The sequence below is a fragment of the Lagopus leucura genome, unplaced genomic scaffold, assembly GCF_019238085.1.
Source record: "Lagopus leucura isolate 7727_CA_CO unplaced genomic scaffold, USGS_WTPT01 Super-Scaffold_100159, whole genome shotgun sequence".
Classification (NCBI taxonomy): domain Eukaryota; kingdom Metazoa; phylum Chordata; class Aves; order Galliformes; family Phasianidae; genus Lagopus; species Lagopus leucura.
The window spans coordinates 13,886,116-13,906,376 of NW_024962335.1; the positions used below are offsets into that span (position 1 = coordinate 13,886,116).

Sequence of the window (20,261 nt, forward strand, 5' to 3'; positions counted from 1 at the left end):
TCTTAGGAAAAACCTCACTGCTCCGCAGCGCGTATCTTCTGCAAGTGGTTGGGAAGCTGATCCCACATACCTGGGAGCATGGGAACAGGACGGGGCATGGGTTTGCCTCAGTGCATGCCTTCCTACTCGGATGAAGAGCTGTGTAATTTGAAATGCTGTTTTACTGCTATCTTAGGAACTGATAATTTGTGAAGTATCTAGATTAGTGCAGAAGGTTGTAGCGAGCTACCCAAAATATCCTCGGTTGGAGCCCTTAATATCACTAATGCCTTTCACTGCAAGTTGTTCATTTATGATGGCTCCGGTGCATTTAATTAGTATTGACCATCATTTTACTATAATATTCCCTCCATTACCAGTGCAAAGAGGGTTGGGAGGAGAGGTGATTTTTTTTATTGTTTGTTTTTCTTTATTTTCTGGTTCTGGGCTTACTAACTGCTTCAGGTAGAATGCCTGACCTATTTCCCTCCTAGCTGCAAAGTCACAGGATTCACTAAAGGGCATTCCTCTAAATACTCGCGAGGAAGTGGTTATTTTGCCTCAGTGTGGTCTTGAATAATACTTGAAGGGATGTAGTCAGATCCTCTTCTTCCTGGAATCTGAGTAGAAGGATGTTAACGTTCCTCCCAAATGCATTTTAGTTTGCTGCTACGGAGTGCTTTGTGATGCTGTGCCATGTGGGATGGTTTTTGCAGTGGATAGGCTGCTTTTGTAGGGTTCCCAGAAGCGAGAGCAATTAATGATCAAATGAAAGCCGTGTAAAAGTAGTGTGCTTCGCATATAGAAGAGAAAATAGGACAAACGCAGGGTCTGTTCAACAGCGTGATTTGTTTAAAATATCTGATGGATTTATTTATATTGCTTTGCAAAACTGTCTGTTGATACGATTCAGCAACATTATTCATTAACTGAATTGAGAGTATCGAGATGGTAATGGGAAGGCACTTCAGTTCTAGGGCATTTCCATATTTTAAGTTGGGAAGGAAACCTTTGTTTGCTCTCTGTATTTCTGTGCCTATTTCTGATGGTCTTTAATCACATGAGTGCCTGCTATTTTTTTCCACCAAAAAAAAAGGAAAGAAAAACCAGACAGCCATCCTCCCATCCCCCCAGCTCCAGTCCATGTGGCACCGCGATGACCTCTGCCAGTATCAGTAGCAGGGTTGGCCGTTCCAGATGCATCCCACAGACCTCTGCCACTTACCCTGAATGTGTAATTAGCTGTCGTTTTCTGTGCAGACCGGCTTGATGTGTGTTTGCCAGTTGGTTTTATAGATTTGCTGACAGCAGAGGAATGGTGACTTTTCGCAATGTTAGGCATGCACAAATAGGCATGTTTTCTCTTCTCTTCCATCCTTATGTGACCCTGGCATGAATGGCTGAGGTGAGATGGATCTTTTCACTGATACTGCATGAGCTCCAGTCAATAGCTTGTCCCGTCCAAGTCCATCCTTTCCTGCTCCTACTGCAGTCAAACTTATCTCTTTCTTCCCATGTAACTGTATGTCCTCTTGGCTCTCAGGCTCCTAGTCCCAATTTACTTTCCTTCTTCTATATCTCTAGATCATTATTTGTTTGTATTTGCAGTGGGTAACTGCTGTGCGATGCTACGTGATCCCTACAAAGGGGATAGTTGAAAGTACAGGAGACGGGTCATCCTTCTGCTGTTGCTGGTCTCCAGACATCTGGCATGGCCTGTGTCTCCTGTAAGCTGTGGATGAGGCCTGAACTAGAGCATGAAATCACAGAAAATGAGACGTGAGTGGCACTGCCAGTAGTCCTCAGGAGCGTTCCTATTTCCTGATAGAACTGATGGCATATAAACCGTTGCTGTGGAGGGCTTGAGCAGCCTGCCTTAAAACATTTGTGGTGCTGTTGCCTGCCCTGACAGTCCACGTCCTTTGTTTTCCATGCGTTACTAAATCTTTCCTAATATTTCACATTGAACTTTGTCCACGCTTGTTCTTTCCATGATAAATGCAAAGAACAGATTTGTTCTTCCCTTTGCTACAGACTGTGTATGCTGGATTTTTTTTTTTTTTTTATAATTTTAGCTTTTTTTTTTTTTTTTTTTTGGACCATTGTGTGTATCTTTGTTAGCAACGAGCTTAATAGAATGTAAAAGATAAGCAAAACCAAATGTTAGTGAGCCTCATATATATAGAGATGAAATAGAAATGCAGATAGCACGAGTAAGAGTTTGGATGCTTTTTCAGAGCTGTGAACAGCTGAAAGCAGGGTCTTGTAATGGGAAGTATCAGCAGCCTTAATAGTAGGTGGCACTACCAGCTCTGCCTGTAATGGAGACTTTCTCCCAGAGCCGTCAGTTTGTAAATGCCAAAGTGGAACTGCAGTCTGAGTATTCTGTAATCTGAGGGTGCAAGGAGACACCAAAAATGTCCGAGTAATTGCAAAGGTAATCTTTTAGCAGGCTCTGAAGCCTGCCCTTGGGTTAGGAGGCTGGGATACTGTTAAAACCCTCTCCTCCTGTTATCCTGCTTAAAATTCAGTCTGCACTCATGGTCCTGGGGAGTTCAGGCTTTCTACGTGCTTTGTTAGTCCTGATCTCACTGAGCTTTCTGACTTGGAGGGCATTTTTGACTTTCACATAACTGCTTTTGATTAACTAAGATTTAGATAATCAGAGTTTGCCCAATATGGTGCAGAGACCATCATTCACCTATCGGGTCTTGCTGAGGCCCTTTATACGAAGCCTGCATTCTCCCTCCAGTCCTACTAGCAAAATCTGCTTCAAATTACTTAGAGAGCAATTTAAAAATGCCTTGGAGAGGAGGTCTGATTTCTTGGATAGTGCTAGTCCTCCTTTGTTTCATGTACCCTCAATGAATAGCAAAACCCTTAATTTGATTTGTTGTTCTTTGTAGCCTTTCTTATTTTTGCTATTGTTCAGTATGGCGTATAAAAGGGGGTTATCAAAACTGAATGATTATGCAGAGGACTCAGGAATATTAGGGAGCAGAAATAAGAAAGGCTTTTGTTTTCCAACTTGTGTCCTTTCCAGCTCTGAAAAATATAATTTAGATAAATAGGGCAGCAGGGGGAAAGGACTTCAGAATTTCAATAGGAAGAGTTCTAAATCTGTGCTATCCTGTGGAGGATCTTCCCAGCCTGAATCAGGAGATAGAGGAGAAGCATGGAAATTTGATGAAATTAGTAAATCAGACTATTTGCAGCTGTTGGTTGGGCTGTAAGGCGTTGTGGTACGGCAGCTTTGCTCAGTGTTCAAATATCTTGTACACATTAGTTTGCTCTAACTGTTTCCCTTGCCTTGCTTTGTGTGCATGATGAAACTGCTAAATTTTGTTATAGAATTGGTATGCAAAACCACTCTCAGATCTACATCTCACCTCATTGTAGGATGAAGCTCTCTGCTGTCTCAAAGCAGCACAAAAAGGAGAAAAGTTATTTCTAGGAATCCCTCTTAGATGCATTTGTCTTTGAGGCTTGTGTTTTGGTGGCGGGGTTGGGTGAGCTTAGACCTTTGCAATGGAGCTGAAAGGACATGGTGTGCAGGGAAATGGGAATGCCAGAGGCTTTGGGCTGAGCCTCGTGTGCTTCTCTGCTCCAGGTGACTGGGAGCTCTGGACCAGGCTCTGAATGAGTATGTGGTAAAAGCAGTTGATGAAGTGTCTGAAGAGTAATGGTGCTGTGCTTACCATAGCGTGCCATCTTTGGGAATTCAAAAAAATGCCGTTTCGCGATTAGTTCAATCTTACACTTGACTGAATGTGGCTGTGTCTATGCTCCCCATGGCCCATTGCCATGTGGCAGTGCTGCTCCTGGACTGCTGTTAATTTGCTTTCTCATTTGGTTGTGCTAGGAATGGTTCTCAGCTGGATCACTGTCCCCAGGAGTGTCAGTACCAGCATGACTGTGATGCAGAATGCAGTCAAGGGGGCTGCAGGCCTTGGTGGCACAAAGAGTTCGGATCATCCAAGGCTTTCTGTCAGCCTGCATCCTAAGAAGTAATTTTTGGAGGGACTCTATAAGTCTTCAAAGTTGTTGTTGGTTAATGTACTGGAAGGGATGTGAGAAGAAGTTAACCGGTGGGAACTTAGGTGGGAAAAAAAACACTGCTGCTGATGTCTTGATGCACTGTCAGAAAGTGAGAGACGAACTTAAATAAATCATGTTACATCAGATTAAGGATCTCTGAGCTGTGTTTTCCATCAACTCTGAAACTGCAGCTTTAGGCAGACTGAAAGCAGCTTTGGCCACAATGAGGGGCCCCCAAAAATCAGCCCTCTGTGAGGAGGCAGCAGAGGCAGTAGTGTAACTGTCCCCCAGCTTTTGGCTCAAATGTGATTTTTCAGGACTTTTTTTTTTTCCTTTTTTGCTGTTAGCAATACTCTTAATTAGCTCTGACAACGAGCTGCGGGAGTTACAGTGAGTGTGGTACAGAAGCAAGGAGAGAGCTGTGCTGGGGGCTGCGGGCTCCAGCTCGCCGGGGAGAATGCGTGCCAGGCCCACTCCTGTTCCATCAGATAGAAGCCATGAGGCCTGTCTGCTGCATAAAGCACAACCAGAAAGCCAGAGAGAGGCACTGAAGCTCTGAGCTGCTTGATGTGTCACGTGGAGGGGAAGGACAGCTGGAGCTGGCTAATAGTAATTTCTTAATATCTTGAAGGAGCATGAAGGGAGATAAAATTCACTCTTCTACGTAGGTTATCAAGGGGTGGAGTGTTTTCTGAAGTGCAGTAGGGCTCTAGGTTGGCTGTGAGACTCAGTGCCTTGCCATACAGTTGTTCTGAGATGCTGTCTGACCTCAGACTTGGAGAAAGTAAGTCGGTGGCAGAAAGGAACCTCCTGTGATTGACATGCAGAGCATGCTGGGCCTCCTGGCTCACACTGCCAAAGTGTGAGCGTGTGGCTGGGCTGCCTGCAGCCGTGCAGCAGAAGTGGTTTAGGAGTTGCCCTTAACTGCATCTGATCCTCCTTCCTGAGTCCATTGGTTCCTGCAGTGATTCCAGCAGAAGCAGAGCACAGAGCAGTGCAGTTGCTGATGCTGTTCCCTCTGTGGTCACCAAAAATTGATCACGGCTGTAATGTGAAAGTAGTCCTGGTTACACTGTGGTAGGAAATTCTGGGGTTCTGGAAAGGCTTTGCATCTTAGGCATGCTAGGGAAAGTGCTAACACTGATAGGTTGTCATCACATGTTCATCTTAAATGATTTTTGGAGTATTGCTCTCTTGAATAAACACTGTTGTTTAATTTCTGGATTTGAAGGAGTTTTTTCATGTGTACTGGCCTGCCTGTTTAATCTCCTAGTGTGTTTCGAAGATGCAGGAAAGCAAAGGACTTTATGGAACAATATGCTGGCTGCTATAGGTATTAATGACACTGTCATTGGCCACTTTTGAACATCAGCTCTCACTGCAGATTTAGTAGCAGACAAATGAGCTTTACCGGCATGGTTACATGGAGCTGGAGAGGATCTTGCAGAACAGCAGTGTGAATTGGAGCAGTGATCTGTTCGGCACCTGGCTAGGCCTGCAAGTTGTCAGCATTGCCTACCCTGTCACTTCCAGCAAAACAGAGAAGCTCAGACAAGATAAAGTTAAAGCTAAGTGCTGAAGGTTGTTCTGGAGAAACTGAAGAATGTTTCTGAAGTTTGACAGTGATGGAGCATGTCCACGGGCTGTGCTGGCCCAGCTGAGGGAATGACTGTGTGGAGTCCATCCAGCCAGCTGGGTCTCCAGCTTCCCGAGGAACGAGTGTGTTCGGTCGCTCTGTTTCGAAGGCACGTGTTTGTGGGGCATAGCAACTGCCTGCCCCTATGCCACGCAGTGCTTTCATACCAGCAAGAACAATTCCAGTTCCTGATGTTCTCGTTGCTTTGGCTTAAAACTTTCACATCTTGAAAGAAATGGTTCGCTTTAGCTTATTTCTTGCTTTCAGTTAATTGTCCTCCTTCTGAAGCAAAGAGGATTATCATCTTGAGCAGTTATGCACTCGTGCTCCAGGATCTCCTTCCTCCTTGCTCTCAGTTACGAAATTAAGTGTCTCACATCTCATCTCTTAAAGAAGGAGGTTGCACCTTTGAAAGTTGTTGGCAGAGCCTGCTGAGATCTTGTGATGTTTTAGGTCAGCTGTCAGTGATAGTAACCTGATCTATGGCAAATCTCTCCCTCCCTCTCCCCAGGGTGCCTGCTCTGCCATTTGCGTGCCATTAGGGCTGATATGATCCAAATTAAATTCTTCATCTGTTTACATTTATTTTCTGAGTCATGAGAGGTCCTTGGGAGCCATGGGATTAAATGTTTTCCTTCCTCACGTTTTTCTTTTTGTATTTTAGTGAACTTTATCTTTTCTTTCTTGCCTGGGTTGGATGCCTTCTTTCCACCTTAGTGTGCTGGTACACGGCCCATCACAGGAGTAATCCGCAGCTGCACTGTCAGCAGAGGAGCTCTCGTTATTTTGATGTCTGCTGCAAAATGGTGGCTCCTGCTCTAAACTACTCAGTGAGGTAATTGCTTAGCTTCCAGTGTATTTTGCTTACATTGTGCGTGAGGTCCCTTAATAGGATAGAAAAGCATGAGGTGTTTTTTCAGGGCCAGGCTGGGTCTGGCTTCTTACTGGATCCTTTTTCATTTTCAGTGATACAGAGGCCAGTTGTGGTGGTGACTGGGAGCAGAATTGTAAAATCCTGGCACTGACTGCTGGCGAAGCAGCGGGATTGTTGTCACTCTCTGGACTACACTGCTGTGATTGCTATTTTATATTTTTAATATAAACAGCATCTTTTTGGTGGTGCTGCTGCTGGTATTCCAGGAGCTGTGATCCAGAAGGCGTGGAGGGAGGCAGCAATTGATTGATCTGACTGCTCCTTGAAATACTATCTGCAGAGAAGTTTTGCCATTTGACAGCTCAGTACTTCGTTTTGAAGCCAATTTCTGCAGGAGTGTAGGGCAGTGAGAAGAATTTCATGAATACGAAGCTGGCTTTCCTGAGCAGCCTTGCGCAGCTGTTGGGTGCTGCCTTGGTCAAGGGGAAAAGCCCACATGGAAGTATCGTGAGGCTCTGCAGCACAGTGGAAAGCTTAATGATATCCATCAAGGCTGTTTCTGTGTGCAGTTAAAACCCAACAGTGACCTTCAAAGCAATGGAAGCACGTCCCTAGAAAGGAGAGGGCCCAGTGCAGGTCACTTCTGGGCTGTGGGAGACCAGTCTTATCCCTTGCTTAGGTAAACCCTTTGGCTGTCCCTTGTGAGTGTGCCTTCTTGGCTTCCCCTTCACAGAGTGATTAAAGTTGGAGAAGACCTCTAAGATCACCCAGTCCAACCATCAGCCATCCCCACCATGCCCACTGCCCACGTCCCTCAGTGCCACATCCACACGGCTCTGGAACACCTCCAGGGATGGTAACCCCATCACCTCTCTGGGCAGCCTGTGCCACTGCAGCACCGCTCTTCCTGGGAAGAAGCTTTTCCTAATATCCAACCTTTGTACAAGGCAGGCTTAATTAATCTTTCTGAAGCTTTCCTATCTGTTATGTGATCATTCAGTGTTGTATGTCTTGTGAATCTGGGAAGGGAAGCACTGAAGGCTAGTATGGGAGTCCAGTTCTGAGCATGGCCTTTTGTTTTGTTTGGAATCTTGCATAATATCAGAGCCCCAAGTGTCTTATATGGGATTTTGATTTCCTTCAAAACTTGTGTTTCTCCCTGAACTTTTTTCTTAAGGTTTCTTTATGGACATGATTAAAAAAAAAAAAAAAAAGAAGAACCAAGCTTCTAGCACTGTGCTAGTCAAAATAGCCCCCCTTAACTTGAATGACATGCAGATGACAGCTGATTAAATGAGAGCATTTTCTTCTGTGTCCTAAACCTGTTTTCTAGCCAATTTTCTTCATTCCAGTGATGGCAAAGTTCTGTGCATCTGCTAGCATCCTGCAGAGAGCCAAACAGAGCTGCTCGCAACTGAGAAACACCAGCGTGACTGCACCACTTAAATGAAGGAGAGGAGCTGTGGGGGAAAGATATGGGCTTTCACACTTCTTTGCTCCACCAGGCACTGAGATTTTAGGTTTAGTGATTTTTGTTTTTTGTTGCATTCTCGAGGTGTACTATGGGGGCATAAAGCAGATTCTCCCAGCATGTGATCGCTGCACCCCAGAGCCAATGGCCCCGGGAGAGGTGGAAGCACACCTTGCTGGAAAGTGGAGCACCTTTTTACCTTTTTGTGTTATTTAGTGTGTTTGGACAGTAATGGGAGCTGTGCTCATGAATATTTGAGGTGTTCAGGTGCCTTTTGAGGGCTGGAGAGAGGGGATGTGGTCGGGGCAGAGCAGGGAGCGGCCATGGCCCTGCATGTTTGTGTCCTCTCTCTTATTCTAATAGACTTCTCATCGGGATGGATGTGCTCTGAAATATTTATTGCCCTGTTTAAATATTCATCGCTGCAAAGGCAGCACAGCCGGATGGCAGCAGCAGAGCCCCAAGGGACAGGGACTGCAGCAGTCCTCGGCATTTCCTCTCAGTAATATGATTAAAAATATATATATTTAAAAAAAAAAAAAAGAATACTGGGCATTCCCCCTCTGCCACAGATTGACAGAAGCAGCCAGGCGTGCTTCTCTGCTGTTTTCTCTTTGTGCCAAAGGCTTGCTCCTTGGTTTGGGTGCAGGGTGCTGCTCCTGGCTGCCAGATGCTGGTGCTCTTCTCCAAGCCCACATCCTGAGGCTTTCTGCATCCTGGTGATGTGGGTAGGAGGGAGCTGTCTGGCAGGATGGATTTTGGTCCTCTGTAGTCTCTTTTCTGCTCTTCTGGAGGTAGAAGCAAGCTGGTAGACACTACTATAGAGGTGGAGGTTGCTGAGGGCCACCAAGGGGTGAATGTCATGGGAATGTGCATAGTGGCACACTAATGGAGCTGCAGGTGCTGGTGGGCATGTCATCAAAATGAGAAGCTCGTCTATCAATTGAACTTTTAAGTCTATCGATTCAGCTTCAGTAATATATAGCAGCTTAAAAGTGTGGCTGCCAGTAAGAAACGATTTAGTTTATTCAGAATATTCGTTGCCTTTCTGCTGTTAAACAGAATGCTCAAGGCGTTGCCACACTGGTGAGGCGCAGGAGGGCCATGCGCAGGAGAAGCCTGAGCTGGTTGCTGGCTGCAACAGGAATTCGGTAAACACACCTTAGCTGGAAGGCCTGGAGGGGAAGGAGGCTTTGTAAGGGCTTAGAAGCAGAGGGGTCGTCTTTCCTGAGATACCTGCCATGCGCGGCATGTAAATAAACACCTATTATGCTAGCTTACATTGGGACATTCTGGAAGTTAAGCATAAGCAAAGCAGGTTTTGGCAATAATATGTTACATGTCGGCAGCACCTCTTGTTCTGGGATAAAGCAGCTTTCAGGTGCGTTCCAACCGCAGTTAATGTGGCGTATCCGCGGGCTGTGCAGGAAGAATGGTCCCCTGCCTGCCCGCCCCGGCCATATGCTGCAGCCTCCTCCTGCAGTGGGCGTCCTGCTTGGGCTGATCCAAGGCGGGCCGCCTTGGTTTGTGGTTGAACAGAAGGCTATTGTTCAGGCTAACTTCTGGCCGTGACACGGCTGGATCTCGCAGCAGCCGGGGAAGGAAGCGGAGTCACTTCTTCCGAGGCTGGTGGATAGTTTATCACAGCAGCTGGTACACAGAGCTGCAGCCGTGCTTCTCGGCGGCTTGTTCCTCTCAGAGAGACTGAGCTGTTGTACTGATAAACGTGCCTGCCGCTCAGTCTCACCTGCTTTCCTTTGCACGTTGATTTCCACCAACTTTTCCTAGCTTTCCAGAGCGTGGTCCTACGGATCATCCTTTACGTAGTCTTCTGGCCACGTCTGCCTTGTAGGCCCTTATGCCTCACCCTGATGCCCCTGCTTTGAATCAGGGAGCGCTCTCAGCAGCAAGGCACGAGGAGAGGACTGAATTCTTCTCAGCGGCCAACTTCATGACTGCCACTTAGAAAATCAGTAAGCAGAATAAAATGGTGTGTTTTACCAGAGCTGAATTTATTAGCTCCAGCTATTGGTTTTCTTGATGCCTTTGCTCCTTAGATTAAATACTATTAGTGCCCATTGCCCATTGTTTGGTTTTTGTTGTTGTTTTTTTTTTTCCCCATAACCATTAATATACTTTCACCAAATGATCAGTTGGCACTTAATTTTTTTTTTTAACAGTAAGAAAAATAGATTGGGGTTTTCAAGTTTTTCCAGCGTATCACCATGTTTTGGTTTGGGTTTGTGGTCACTTTTGTAGCTTTTTCCTGTTTAATTTTTTTTTTTTTTTTTTAAATTCCCTTTTTAAAAATGTGCATATGGAAGTGTGTACCCCATTTCTTACCTGCCCAGGGCCACGTGCTAAAGTGATACTGCTCCCATTTCCTACTTGGTGGTAACGTGCCCAAATGATGTTACTCGTGCCTTTCACCAGGCTGTTGCTCTGGTGAGTTGTTTCTTAGTGACCCCCCTGTTCCTTTCCAGCATCCCTGCTTTCCAGGATACATAAAGGAACCTTCCTTGAAAATGGAAAACTCATCTTGGAACAAATAAGTAACAGAAGATAGAACGCGTTACTGGAACGGAAAGTTATTGTGGGAAGGAATCTGCATTTTTAAACTGTCAAATTTCTGTTCTGGAGCATATGCCAAGTCACAGATTTCCTCCCCACCGCACCCCGACAGCAGATTGATTATAATATTGTTGCTTTGTTACCCTGGCACTTGAGTCACAGATGAGTCTCGTTTGCCTTGGCTGGAGCTGTGTGCATCAGAGCCCGTCTGTTCAGCGCTGAATTGTGGCCGTCCCCGCGATGGGCTGGCAGCAGTGACAGGGCTGGGAGATCTAGCTGCCTGCATAAAAGGAGGGGAGGAAAAAAAACCAACCAAATAGAAAACCTCAGGAGGAGCTCTGGTATTGTTTCAGTATGCTGCATACGTCTCGTCCTCCACCTTTGCTCCATAGTCACGTCTGAAAGCGCGACTTCTTGCTCTGCTTTCTGCCAGCTCTGCAGTTCTTTCCGAGGCATTCAGAGCTTTCCCAATTGATTCCAGATGTGCTCGCCTTCCCTGCATTTTTCTCCCTTCCTCCTCCTCAATTGGCAGCTTTTCTGGGAGGAGCTGGAATTGGGCAGGCAGGAGTGGAGGGCTAGCACTGGCTGGTGAGAATGGGGGGACAGAAGGGGCTTGTGTGATACCGATGGAGATGACTGGCTGGGCTTTGAGGTTTAAATTTTTTCCCTGGTTGTCCATCCTCTAGCTAAGCCAGCTTAGAGCAGCACCATCACACATCTCCTGCCACTGAGGGGGAAGCTGTATGCTAGAAGCCATCTTCAAAACCCTTCCTAGAAGAGCACCAGGTATTAGAGAGAGATCTGGAAGAGTATTGCAGATAGGTATGTCACGTAGTAAGGGCTTTGAAAAATTCCTCTGACCAATGTAGATACAAATCTTTAAAAGAGGCTGAATGAGCTTCTTAAGGGTTTAACTTTTCAGGAATGAAGTCTAATTTCCGAAGCTTCAGGAATAACCCTTCATGCAGTGCGGTTTGGTGATGTACTTGCAGATACTTCTTTACAGTGAGGGTGACGGAGCACTGGAACAGGCTGCCCAGGGAGGTGGTGGAGTCTCCTTCTCTGGAGATGTTCAAGACCTGCCTGGATGCCTACCTGTCGACCTACTGTAGGGAACCTGCTTTGGCAGGGGGGTTGGACTCGATGATCTCTGGAGGTCCCTTCCAACCCCTACAATTCTGTGATTCTGTGATACTGGGAGACAGCCCTTCCACAGAGCAAGGCTGTGGATGAGTGGGAATGGCTGCCGCTCCGTCCAGCCCAGGTCCCTGATCAGGTCTGGGGAGAAAGATGCTGGTTTTCGTAAATACAGCATCGCGTGGAGAGCTGCCATCTTCCTCAAAACAAAGCTGCTATCTGACTGCAGGATTGCCCTGACATCCTGCCGGAGAGCTACTGTGGGATTTTCTTCCCTATAGACATTCCTGTGTTATGCAGCACTTATTCCTGAGTGGAACATACAAGCTGCTGGTTAGCAGTTGGGACAGGTAGCAAACCAGCACTGTGCTGCATTATAGCCACTGCAGATGCAGGCTGCTCCCAGCCCAGCCAATACTGCTCTTCTTCCCCACTATCGCTGCCTCCCAGTGTGGGAATCCACACTGGTGCAAGTGTGATCAGTTTGCTAATCCGCTGCAAAGCTGATGGCAGTTAGCTCGGATTAAACATATGTGACACATCTGCAGAGCACTGTGTCTTAGCTGTGGTTCATTTCAATTCTGGTTCAGAAGAAGAAACCTAACCCTCTTTGCTGAACAGTAAAGTAATCTCACTTGTACGGGGACGCTTCCACCGTGCCGGGTGCCTGTTGGATTAGTGTGTGTGACTGGATGGAGCACGTTCTAGGCTGTGCTTTCATACTGATTTGTTGAAAGCTGGTCGCCTTGCACAAATCTCTCTCCCAAGAACATTGACAATGAATGCCAAATGGAAAATATTCATTCAGGGGATTGCAGAGCTGGGAAGAACACTGCCAGGGCAGATGCTAAAGGACCGGTCTAGAGTGAAAATGTGAGTCTGGCCTTTCATTTGCCTGCTGGCTTTTCTGCTTAGGAAGCATCTATCTTGGTGACCTTTCTCCTTCATCCTCAGTCCCCCCCTCTTCCCTGTAATGTTCAGAGGTAGTTTCATTTCTAATGTGGAATGGAAACAGATGTTGAGGCCTTGATGGGGTCTCATGAAGCACATTTCTCTTCCTAATCAACCCCAGAGAGTGTGAATTGATTGAAAGCATTTGGTAGGATGCCTTAATTGCCAGTAACATTTCACTTTTTTAGTGGTGTGTTTTTTTTTTTTTTTTTTTTTTTAAGAGGGAATAATGTAGATTTCAAGAGCAGTAAATCAGTATTAAAACCTGAAAGCCAGTGGGTACGTTTCAGGCTGGCAAGCCAGCGTAGCTCTGCTGTATAGTGCTAGGAGAAATGGCTGTGTTGGGGTGAGCGAGTGCTTCCGGGGTAGTGCAATAAGATAAAACTGTAATCTTCTATTTTCTTTTCCTATAAAAGTGAGGTTTGAACTTATCTATTAAAAAAAAAAAAAAAAAAAAAAAAAAAAAAAAGGCAAGAAAGCCAGCTGTTTTCTTTTACAGAACAGTTTTTGGTGGCCTGGAATGATAGTGTATATTGGAAGATAACTTACTCTTCCCTTGCTTTACATATCAAGGAAAAGGAAGGAGAAGATTAGATAATCAGTGCAAGCTTGCTCCAGGAAGTTGGAGGAAACATGCCTTTAAATGGTTAGATGTGTGCCTGTCTGTGTGCAGGCAGCTATTTTAGTGGAAGGTCAGCTCAGTTAGGCTAAAGTTGAGCCAATTGAAAAAGAGCATCCTTAAAATGATTGCTTGAAGTTTAAATTCAAAAAAACACGTGAATGTGAGCCTGTCAGCTTTTAACAAAACTGACATAAAACTCCACCAAACTCTTGCAAAACTACCTGTAGGTAGAACTTTATTTCCAGGAGGGCGAAGGAGGAATTGCTATTGGATGTAAGGGTTGAAATCCCCAGAGTGTTGTAAATCAAATCCCAAACCCTCCGTTATTGTGATCTTCCTCCAGGTGCATTTACGATCAATCTGCACCAAGGGAAGAGGGGTTGATTTTACCCATCTGGGTCAACAGACAGGCATGCCAGCACTGTGCCCTGGAGCCACAGCAGTGCCTTTTGTGGTGTGGGTGTGGGGTTAGGGCCATGCACCCCTGGGCTCAGCAAAGGTTTGTGCAGAGAGCTACCAGGGGATGGTTCTGTAGTAACTGTACTCGGAGTTGTTTTTTACTGTCCCTGGGGGGTTATAATCAGTAAGTAACACTTGTGGGGAAATCATGTCTGCTTTCTAGGACATTTGTCTATTTTCATTCTTCTTTCTCTGCTTTCCTTTTCCCTTCCTTTTAGCTTTGTACATTCTTTCCATCTCTCAACTTTCCTTCCATAGATTTTTTTTTTGCCTATATGATAGGTGCTAAAGGGCTGATTGATAGAGAGCAAAGACCCAAAGTTGTAAAACTCTTCAGAAACTGAACAGGAATGAAATGGCCGTGATGTGGAAAGTGGAGGTAAAGAGTTTGTGTGGTGTTCTCAGGTACCTGAGGAATTCACGTGGCTGGGTCAGCGTTTAGTGGGATGTGGGGGGGTAAAAAGCCATCACTAATCATTCCATACACATTGCTTATTTTTGAATGTTTTCATGACCTGAAAGGACAATTTTGAAAGATCATAGCTTCAGTTCCAGGGTCTGTGAGAATCACTGATGTCCCCTAGCCCTTCCCTCCCCGCTCTTCCACCCCCTCACTGTTCTGGCTCCTGCTCTCCTCCCCCTTTGCCAAGATGTTTCAACGCTCTCAGCTGGGAACAAAACTAACCTGACAATAAAAAGCAAGTCTTTTTTCCTCTTTTTTTTTCTCCCCTTTTTTTCTGGGATACGTGCTGAAAAGGCTCACAGAGGGTGGAGGCAGCGTGTGCCTGGAGGCTGGGACCTCAGTGCCAGGAGCCTGGGGAGGGTGCGCTCTGCTCCCCCTGGCCCAGCTGTGACCTGGTCAGAGGGGAATGGTGAGAGTTCCTGTGTCCTGATCAGGGGCAGCGTGGGCTGGGCAATGGCTCCAGGTTGAGCTGTTGCCTCTGCAGATTGGACCTAGGAGCAGCTTTTGCTATTTACGGAAGGGATTAGGGTTGTGCAGAGAGCAAACAGCCGTAGCCGGGAGCACAGCGGTTGTCACAAACACCTTAATTGCCTGCAGCTAGATGGGAGGCAGCCCTTCCCAGGCTTAATAACACAGGCATGGCGAAGGCAAACCTGTCAACAGTGGGCTGGCCCCCCCTGTGCTCTATCTATTGCAGTGCTTGGGGGTTTCCAAAGCTGAAGAGTACTTTGGAGAGGTTGTTTGATGTGTACGTACGATAGCATTGCCTTGCGCCTTCCTCTGAAGCTCATGGCTCTTCATAAGGTAGCGGGCAACGCAGAGCTTATGGCACTTCACATGGAGTTGTCCATGCAGGAATTGCACCAGGTCAGTTTTACCAGAATTGCCGTTTTAATCTGTTCCTCTTTGCTATCTATACAAATTCTGGCATGCCAATAGAGAAGGGATCCACAGTCGCTTCACTCTGAGGCTCCTTTCACGTCTCTCTAATTACACTCGTTTCTCCAGCGCACGAAACAAAACCAGCCCCTCACAAAATAAACTGATCTTTGTTAGCTGACAGCTTTATGGAAGTGGGAGGCCTTTGTGCATGTTTTTGTGCTCGCGCTCGGTGCCGTGATCTTGGATCACCACCTGCTGTCTGCTGAAAGAATTCATCCGAAATCGCGTTTGCGGAACCACGTTGTGCTGGTTGAGGCATCCCTGGCTTCCTCCCCTCTGCGAGGTACCGAGGTTCCGCTACGTCTGTTTGCGTCTCGCCTGGCTGCGTAGCTTGGAGCCGCAGAGCTCGTTAATTAAGGTACGTGTGCATCAGCTCTTAAAAACGTGTCCCTGTTTAGGATTTCTCGCTGGCTTAGCTGAATTGTTTTTTCAAACAAAGCGTGGGATGAGCTGCAGGTGAAACCACAGCCCAAAGAAGGGAAGCTGACACCTCGAGGCACGGCCGTAGCTCTGGAGGTTTGGGAGCCCAGGCTGGTGTCCTGTGTCCTGCTGGTGCACTGGGCAGGGTGCGCTGGTGAGACCAGTGTCAGAGCTCGGTAGGAAGGCAGCTGCTCTGAATCTCTGCCTTCTGTGTGAGTGCTTCCTGTGGGAGCCTGAGAGCTGAGTGAGTATATAACATAGGGGTTTCTGGTTTTCTTTGAACTGTCAGTTACTGTGTCGTACGGAGGCTTTTTCCCTTTCTGAGGGGTGTACGTTTGGTTAATTGTTCTGAGTTACGGTTGTGTGGAACAGCCCATCCTTGCTTGGTAGGCATGGGATGGCAGCTAGTGGTGGCATGAATTCATATCTGCTAACCTGGAGCTGCCAAAATTGTTCCTGCAGCTGGGTGTCCCTCAGGCTTCCTTCCTGGAGACCACCATCCATCTCGTGTTGTGGCTGCGAAAAGAGTCTGTCCGAGCCTGGGCGTTAATTAGGTTCATTTTATGCTATCGCACAAGTTGATAACAGCGGTAATTAGTGGGAACTGCAGCTGAGCTTTCTTTGTCCCGCGATGGCATCTGTGCGTGCGTTTGGGGATGGTGACTACTCTTTGACATATTCATCTCAGTCTGTCGATGTTGAGTCATGGTGCTGAGAGGTTCACGAGCTAAATCAGGCAGTGCTGGTGGTGCAGGGAGGCATGTCGTTGAGACAGGATAGACAAAATACTTTCAGCTCGGCTCTCTTGGTTGCGTCTCCCTCCTGCATGCCTTCACTGAGGGTTTTGTTGAAGCGCTTCGTATCTCTTGGGATGTGGGAAAATCAGCACTTCTGACTGCAGGACCCTTCTGCAAAGGGTTGGAGGTACGGAAAGGAGTTCAGGTTCTCTGTTGGAACATAAATGGGATTTTTTTGTGCGTTTTCTTGAAAATACAAAGCGTTGGGTGAATGCTGAAATTGGGCAGAGTGGCAGAAGAGAGGGGGTATCAGTACACCACGAAACCTGCAGGGAACACATTAGGAGTTCCCTTCATAGACATGAGTGGGGGCAGGAAGGAAGCAGTGAAGGAAATAAAAATGTTAAAAAGTAATTAAACAGGAAACGTGTAAGTAATCACAGCTAGAGGAAAAATAATTTCAAATACAGGTACTCCTTTGGATAGTGAAAGCTGGGCAAGCATAGTAGCAACAGATTTACTGATAACCTGGGGCGTGATTTCTGCATTTTAGTATATTTAATATTATTGTAAATATGAGATTAGAAAAAAAAATCCCTGAAGTTAGAATGGTATTAAAACACTCCATTCTGCACTAAAAATCCCTTATTTAAAAATCTTAGGAAGGTCAGAGAGAAGTAATAAATAAAGTTGTCAGGCTGTTTTGGCTTGTGAGATGTGATTAAGCTTAAAATAAATGTGTTATCAAAACACCACAAGAAATAGGGGGGAGAGAGAGAGAGATAGCATTTTTCATCCTTCAAACACTTGTAGATAATTGAAGAAGGGAGAGAAAATATTTGAAAGGTTGAAAAGCATTTAAACTAGAAGGGGTGCAGTGTTAACCGAGGGAGGGGGGAACGTTGGAAATACGGTGATACGAGGTTTGTGGGCTGGCATTTTAAGCAGTCGAGGGGTGAGATTAAACAAAATGCTGGAGTATGTCCTTTAGGGAGCAACGCCACACTGTTGGGAAGAAGGCACAATAAGTTTTGTTGGTGGCTAATTAACATTCTCTTGCTCCTGTCGGGTGCCATGGGCTTGTGAGTCTGGTTTGCTCTAAGGAGATTGGAAATAGTTTCTGCTGTGGCATCTTCCCAGGGGTTGTTGTAGCAGTTCTTGAAATGAAATTAAAAAAAAAAAAAAAAAAAAGAAGACCAGCAGTAAAACCCAAGCAAACAAAAAATCAGACAGTTTAGTATTTGGATCCAGTGTTAAACGGTTGATGTTAAGCTATGATTAAAATGAAAGAAACAGGCAGACCTGAGCTGTATGGAAGCATGCTAGAGATGCTTTGGGTATAACAAAGTGCTGGTAAGGCTCTCAGATTTTGAGCACAGATGAGGCTGCCTGTAGCTCCCCACTGCCAGGACTGGGCAGGAGACGGAGTAAGCACAAATGAAGTAGGATCAGCCCTAATCTGAGGAGCGAACCCAGCTCTTCCAGGAAACATGGCCCTGGGTGGGCAGGCTGAGCACTGGGCAGACCAAGCAGGCTGGGGACTGGGCCGACACCTGAAGGAGCAGTGAGGTTGTGGTTGTCATCTAGGCTGGGAAGGGACGGTTGCAAGCAGAGGAAAAGAGCGGGAGGTCTGTGCGCTCTCTGCTGAAGATTGCTTGGTAATTTCCCCTCTGCGTCTCCTGTCTGTAGGACAAGCTCCCTCTCCCTTTTCCTCCCTTGGTTTAAGCATGCTGGTGTACCTCTGGGCTTTGAGGGGGAGGACCAGGGGCTGGAACAGCAGCCAAAATTTAAAATCAGGATTAGTCTGTTGACACGCACATAAATCAAACAGCCGTGCTCTCATAAATCTTCTCTGTGGGTTTTGCTGCTGTGGCAGTAGGAGCAGTGCAGCAGGCTGGGCTTCCCAGGGCTGTGTTTCAATGTTGAGACGCTTGTCCTTCACCCGGGTGGCTCATGAAGGTCACCCCCAGCTCCCTCCTGCCCCCTCCACGACAGCCCTGCAGTGCTGCAGGCTTTGGGTTTGCTGCCGGGGTTTTTTCAGGAGTAGTAGGATGAGATGTCTTCTGGGGATATATTTTGCACAGTCAGCTGGCTGTTTCTGGGTTGTGCAGTTGGTGTGCTAAAAGCTGCACCTGTGCTCGGTGCTCATTGCTGCCAACGCAGGGGAAGGGGCTGCTGCACAGATGTGTGCTTCTTTCTCTTGCTGTAATGCAACAGTGTGCCCTTAAGCACTGTGTGCCTGGGTGCAGAGCTGTGAAGATGGGGCTGGAGGAGATGGACCTAGCACCCTGCTCTTCTGTGTGCTTCCATTCCCATTCTCAAGCTCCAGAGCCTCTCTACCCTTTCAAAATAATGCCTTACCGCATGTGAAGCATTTTCATGAGATTTCAGGTGTGAGCAAGTTGCAAACCCCATAGATGGTTCTCCATGTGCCACCCAGAAGTGAGAAAGTTGCCCAAGTGTGATTAAAAACCAATGTGATGACTCAGCGGAGCAAGGCCCAATAGGGAAGAAAATAGCAGACTGTGGAAGCGAATGGGATATTTGCATGAACCGCGCGAAACATATGTGTGATTGTGGATGATTTCTCAGGCTGATACATCCATCCGTCTTCTGTGGTGTGATAAAACTGCTTTCTCCTTTCTCCAGGGTAACCAGGAGCCAGCAGCAACTCCTGATGCAATGGTGCAGCCATTCACCACAATCCCATTTCCGCCACCCCCACAGAACGGGATTCCCACAGAGTACGGGGTGCCACACACTCAGGACTATGCAGGCCAGACCAGCGAGCACAATCTGACGCTCTACGGGAGCACGCAGCCGCACGGCGAGCAGAGCACGACCACAGCCAGCACGCAGAACGGATCTCTCGCAGTAAGTGCGGAAAAGCACGGGGCAGCAGAACGGTGCCTCTGGAACGGGCGGCTGTGCAGGAGGTGGCTGCCTGTTGCTCAAGTGTGCAGAAAGTCCTAGGCTTGGGAAGGAGAGAATGGCAAAAAGCCAGGGGTTCTGATGATTCATTGCTGCGTTCTCATCTTTCCCCTTCTGTGTGTTTCCCTTGTAAATAAATGCCTGCAACTGCACCTGAGATCGTGGTGCTTTTACCACGGTGGTGCTGTCCAAAGACAAGTCTTTCCTAGAAAGATGAATTACCTTGAGTCAATTGGTACATGGTTCACATGAATGTGGTGGAGGCAAGTTCTAGAAGGTTGACAGCAGGAAGGATTTGAGAGAGCACGTGTATTGTAGGTGTAATCCTGGAATGCTTCTGCTTTCAGGAAGCTAACAGAGTAGAAAAACACTTTTCTTTGACTTTCTGAAAATGGCAGGGAGCTTCAGGGGCAAAGATAGGAGAGGACCTCTCAGCTACTAGGCGTCCATTTACCAAACAAAGATTTTCACCTTCTTACGTTTTTTGCTTTCTTCTTCCCGTGGCCTGGAACTGGCACTGGGCAACATGCTGACAGATTATCCCGGGAAAAGCTTTATCCACCCCTTAAGCCACTTGTTAAGACTTAACTTCCTAATAAAGAGCCTTATGGTGAGAGCCTTCGGTGCTCAGGGGTGGATTTAATCTGTTAATGCTTTCAGTTTTGCTTGTAGTTGGGTGTTTGGCTCATAGAGATTATTTTCCCCCCTGTAAGTACTGAGTGAATTTAGTGCCAGCGATGGGAAGAGCTGATAGTGCCAGCCCGAGTGTGCACGGCTCCCAGCATGGGGCCTTGCTGCTTCTGCAGTGGGCACTGGCTGACAACATCAGGTATGGCTTTGATAAGTTATCATTGAGTTTATCCTGGGAACGCCTCAGCTGGGAGAAGAAGATGGTACAAACCCAATAAAGCACATCGATAGTGTGTGAAAGGAACTTCAAAGGCCTTCCTTGGCCTAAGGCAAATGCAAACATAGACAAGAAGAGATCAGGCTGGAAATAAAACCTAAGGCCGATGCAGGGTACAGCATG

The 20,261-nt window shown here is 46.7% G+C and overlaps 1 protein-coding gene across 14 annotated transcripts in view; it reads left to right on the top strand.

The window, feature by feature from the left end:
- The window catches only part of RBFOX2 (RNA binding fox-1 homolog 2), a 157,918-nt gene that overhangs the window by 86,549 nt on the left and 51,108 nt on the right, over nt 1–20,261 (top strand). For all 14 annotated transcript variants that reach the window (XR_006182036.1, XR_006182033.1, XR_006182035.1 and 11 more), the window contains one exon: nt 18,950–19,174. Coding sequence is in view for 9 of the 14 variants with exons in the window: in XM_042889484.1 (XP_042745418.1) it covers nt 18,950–19,174 (225 nt within the window). In the remaining 5 variants the exon portion in view is untranslated. The remainder of the gene's footprint in view (nt 1–18,949; nt 19,175–20,261) is intronic.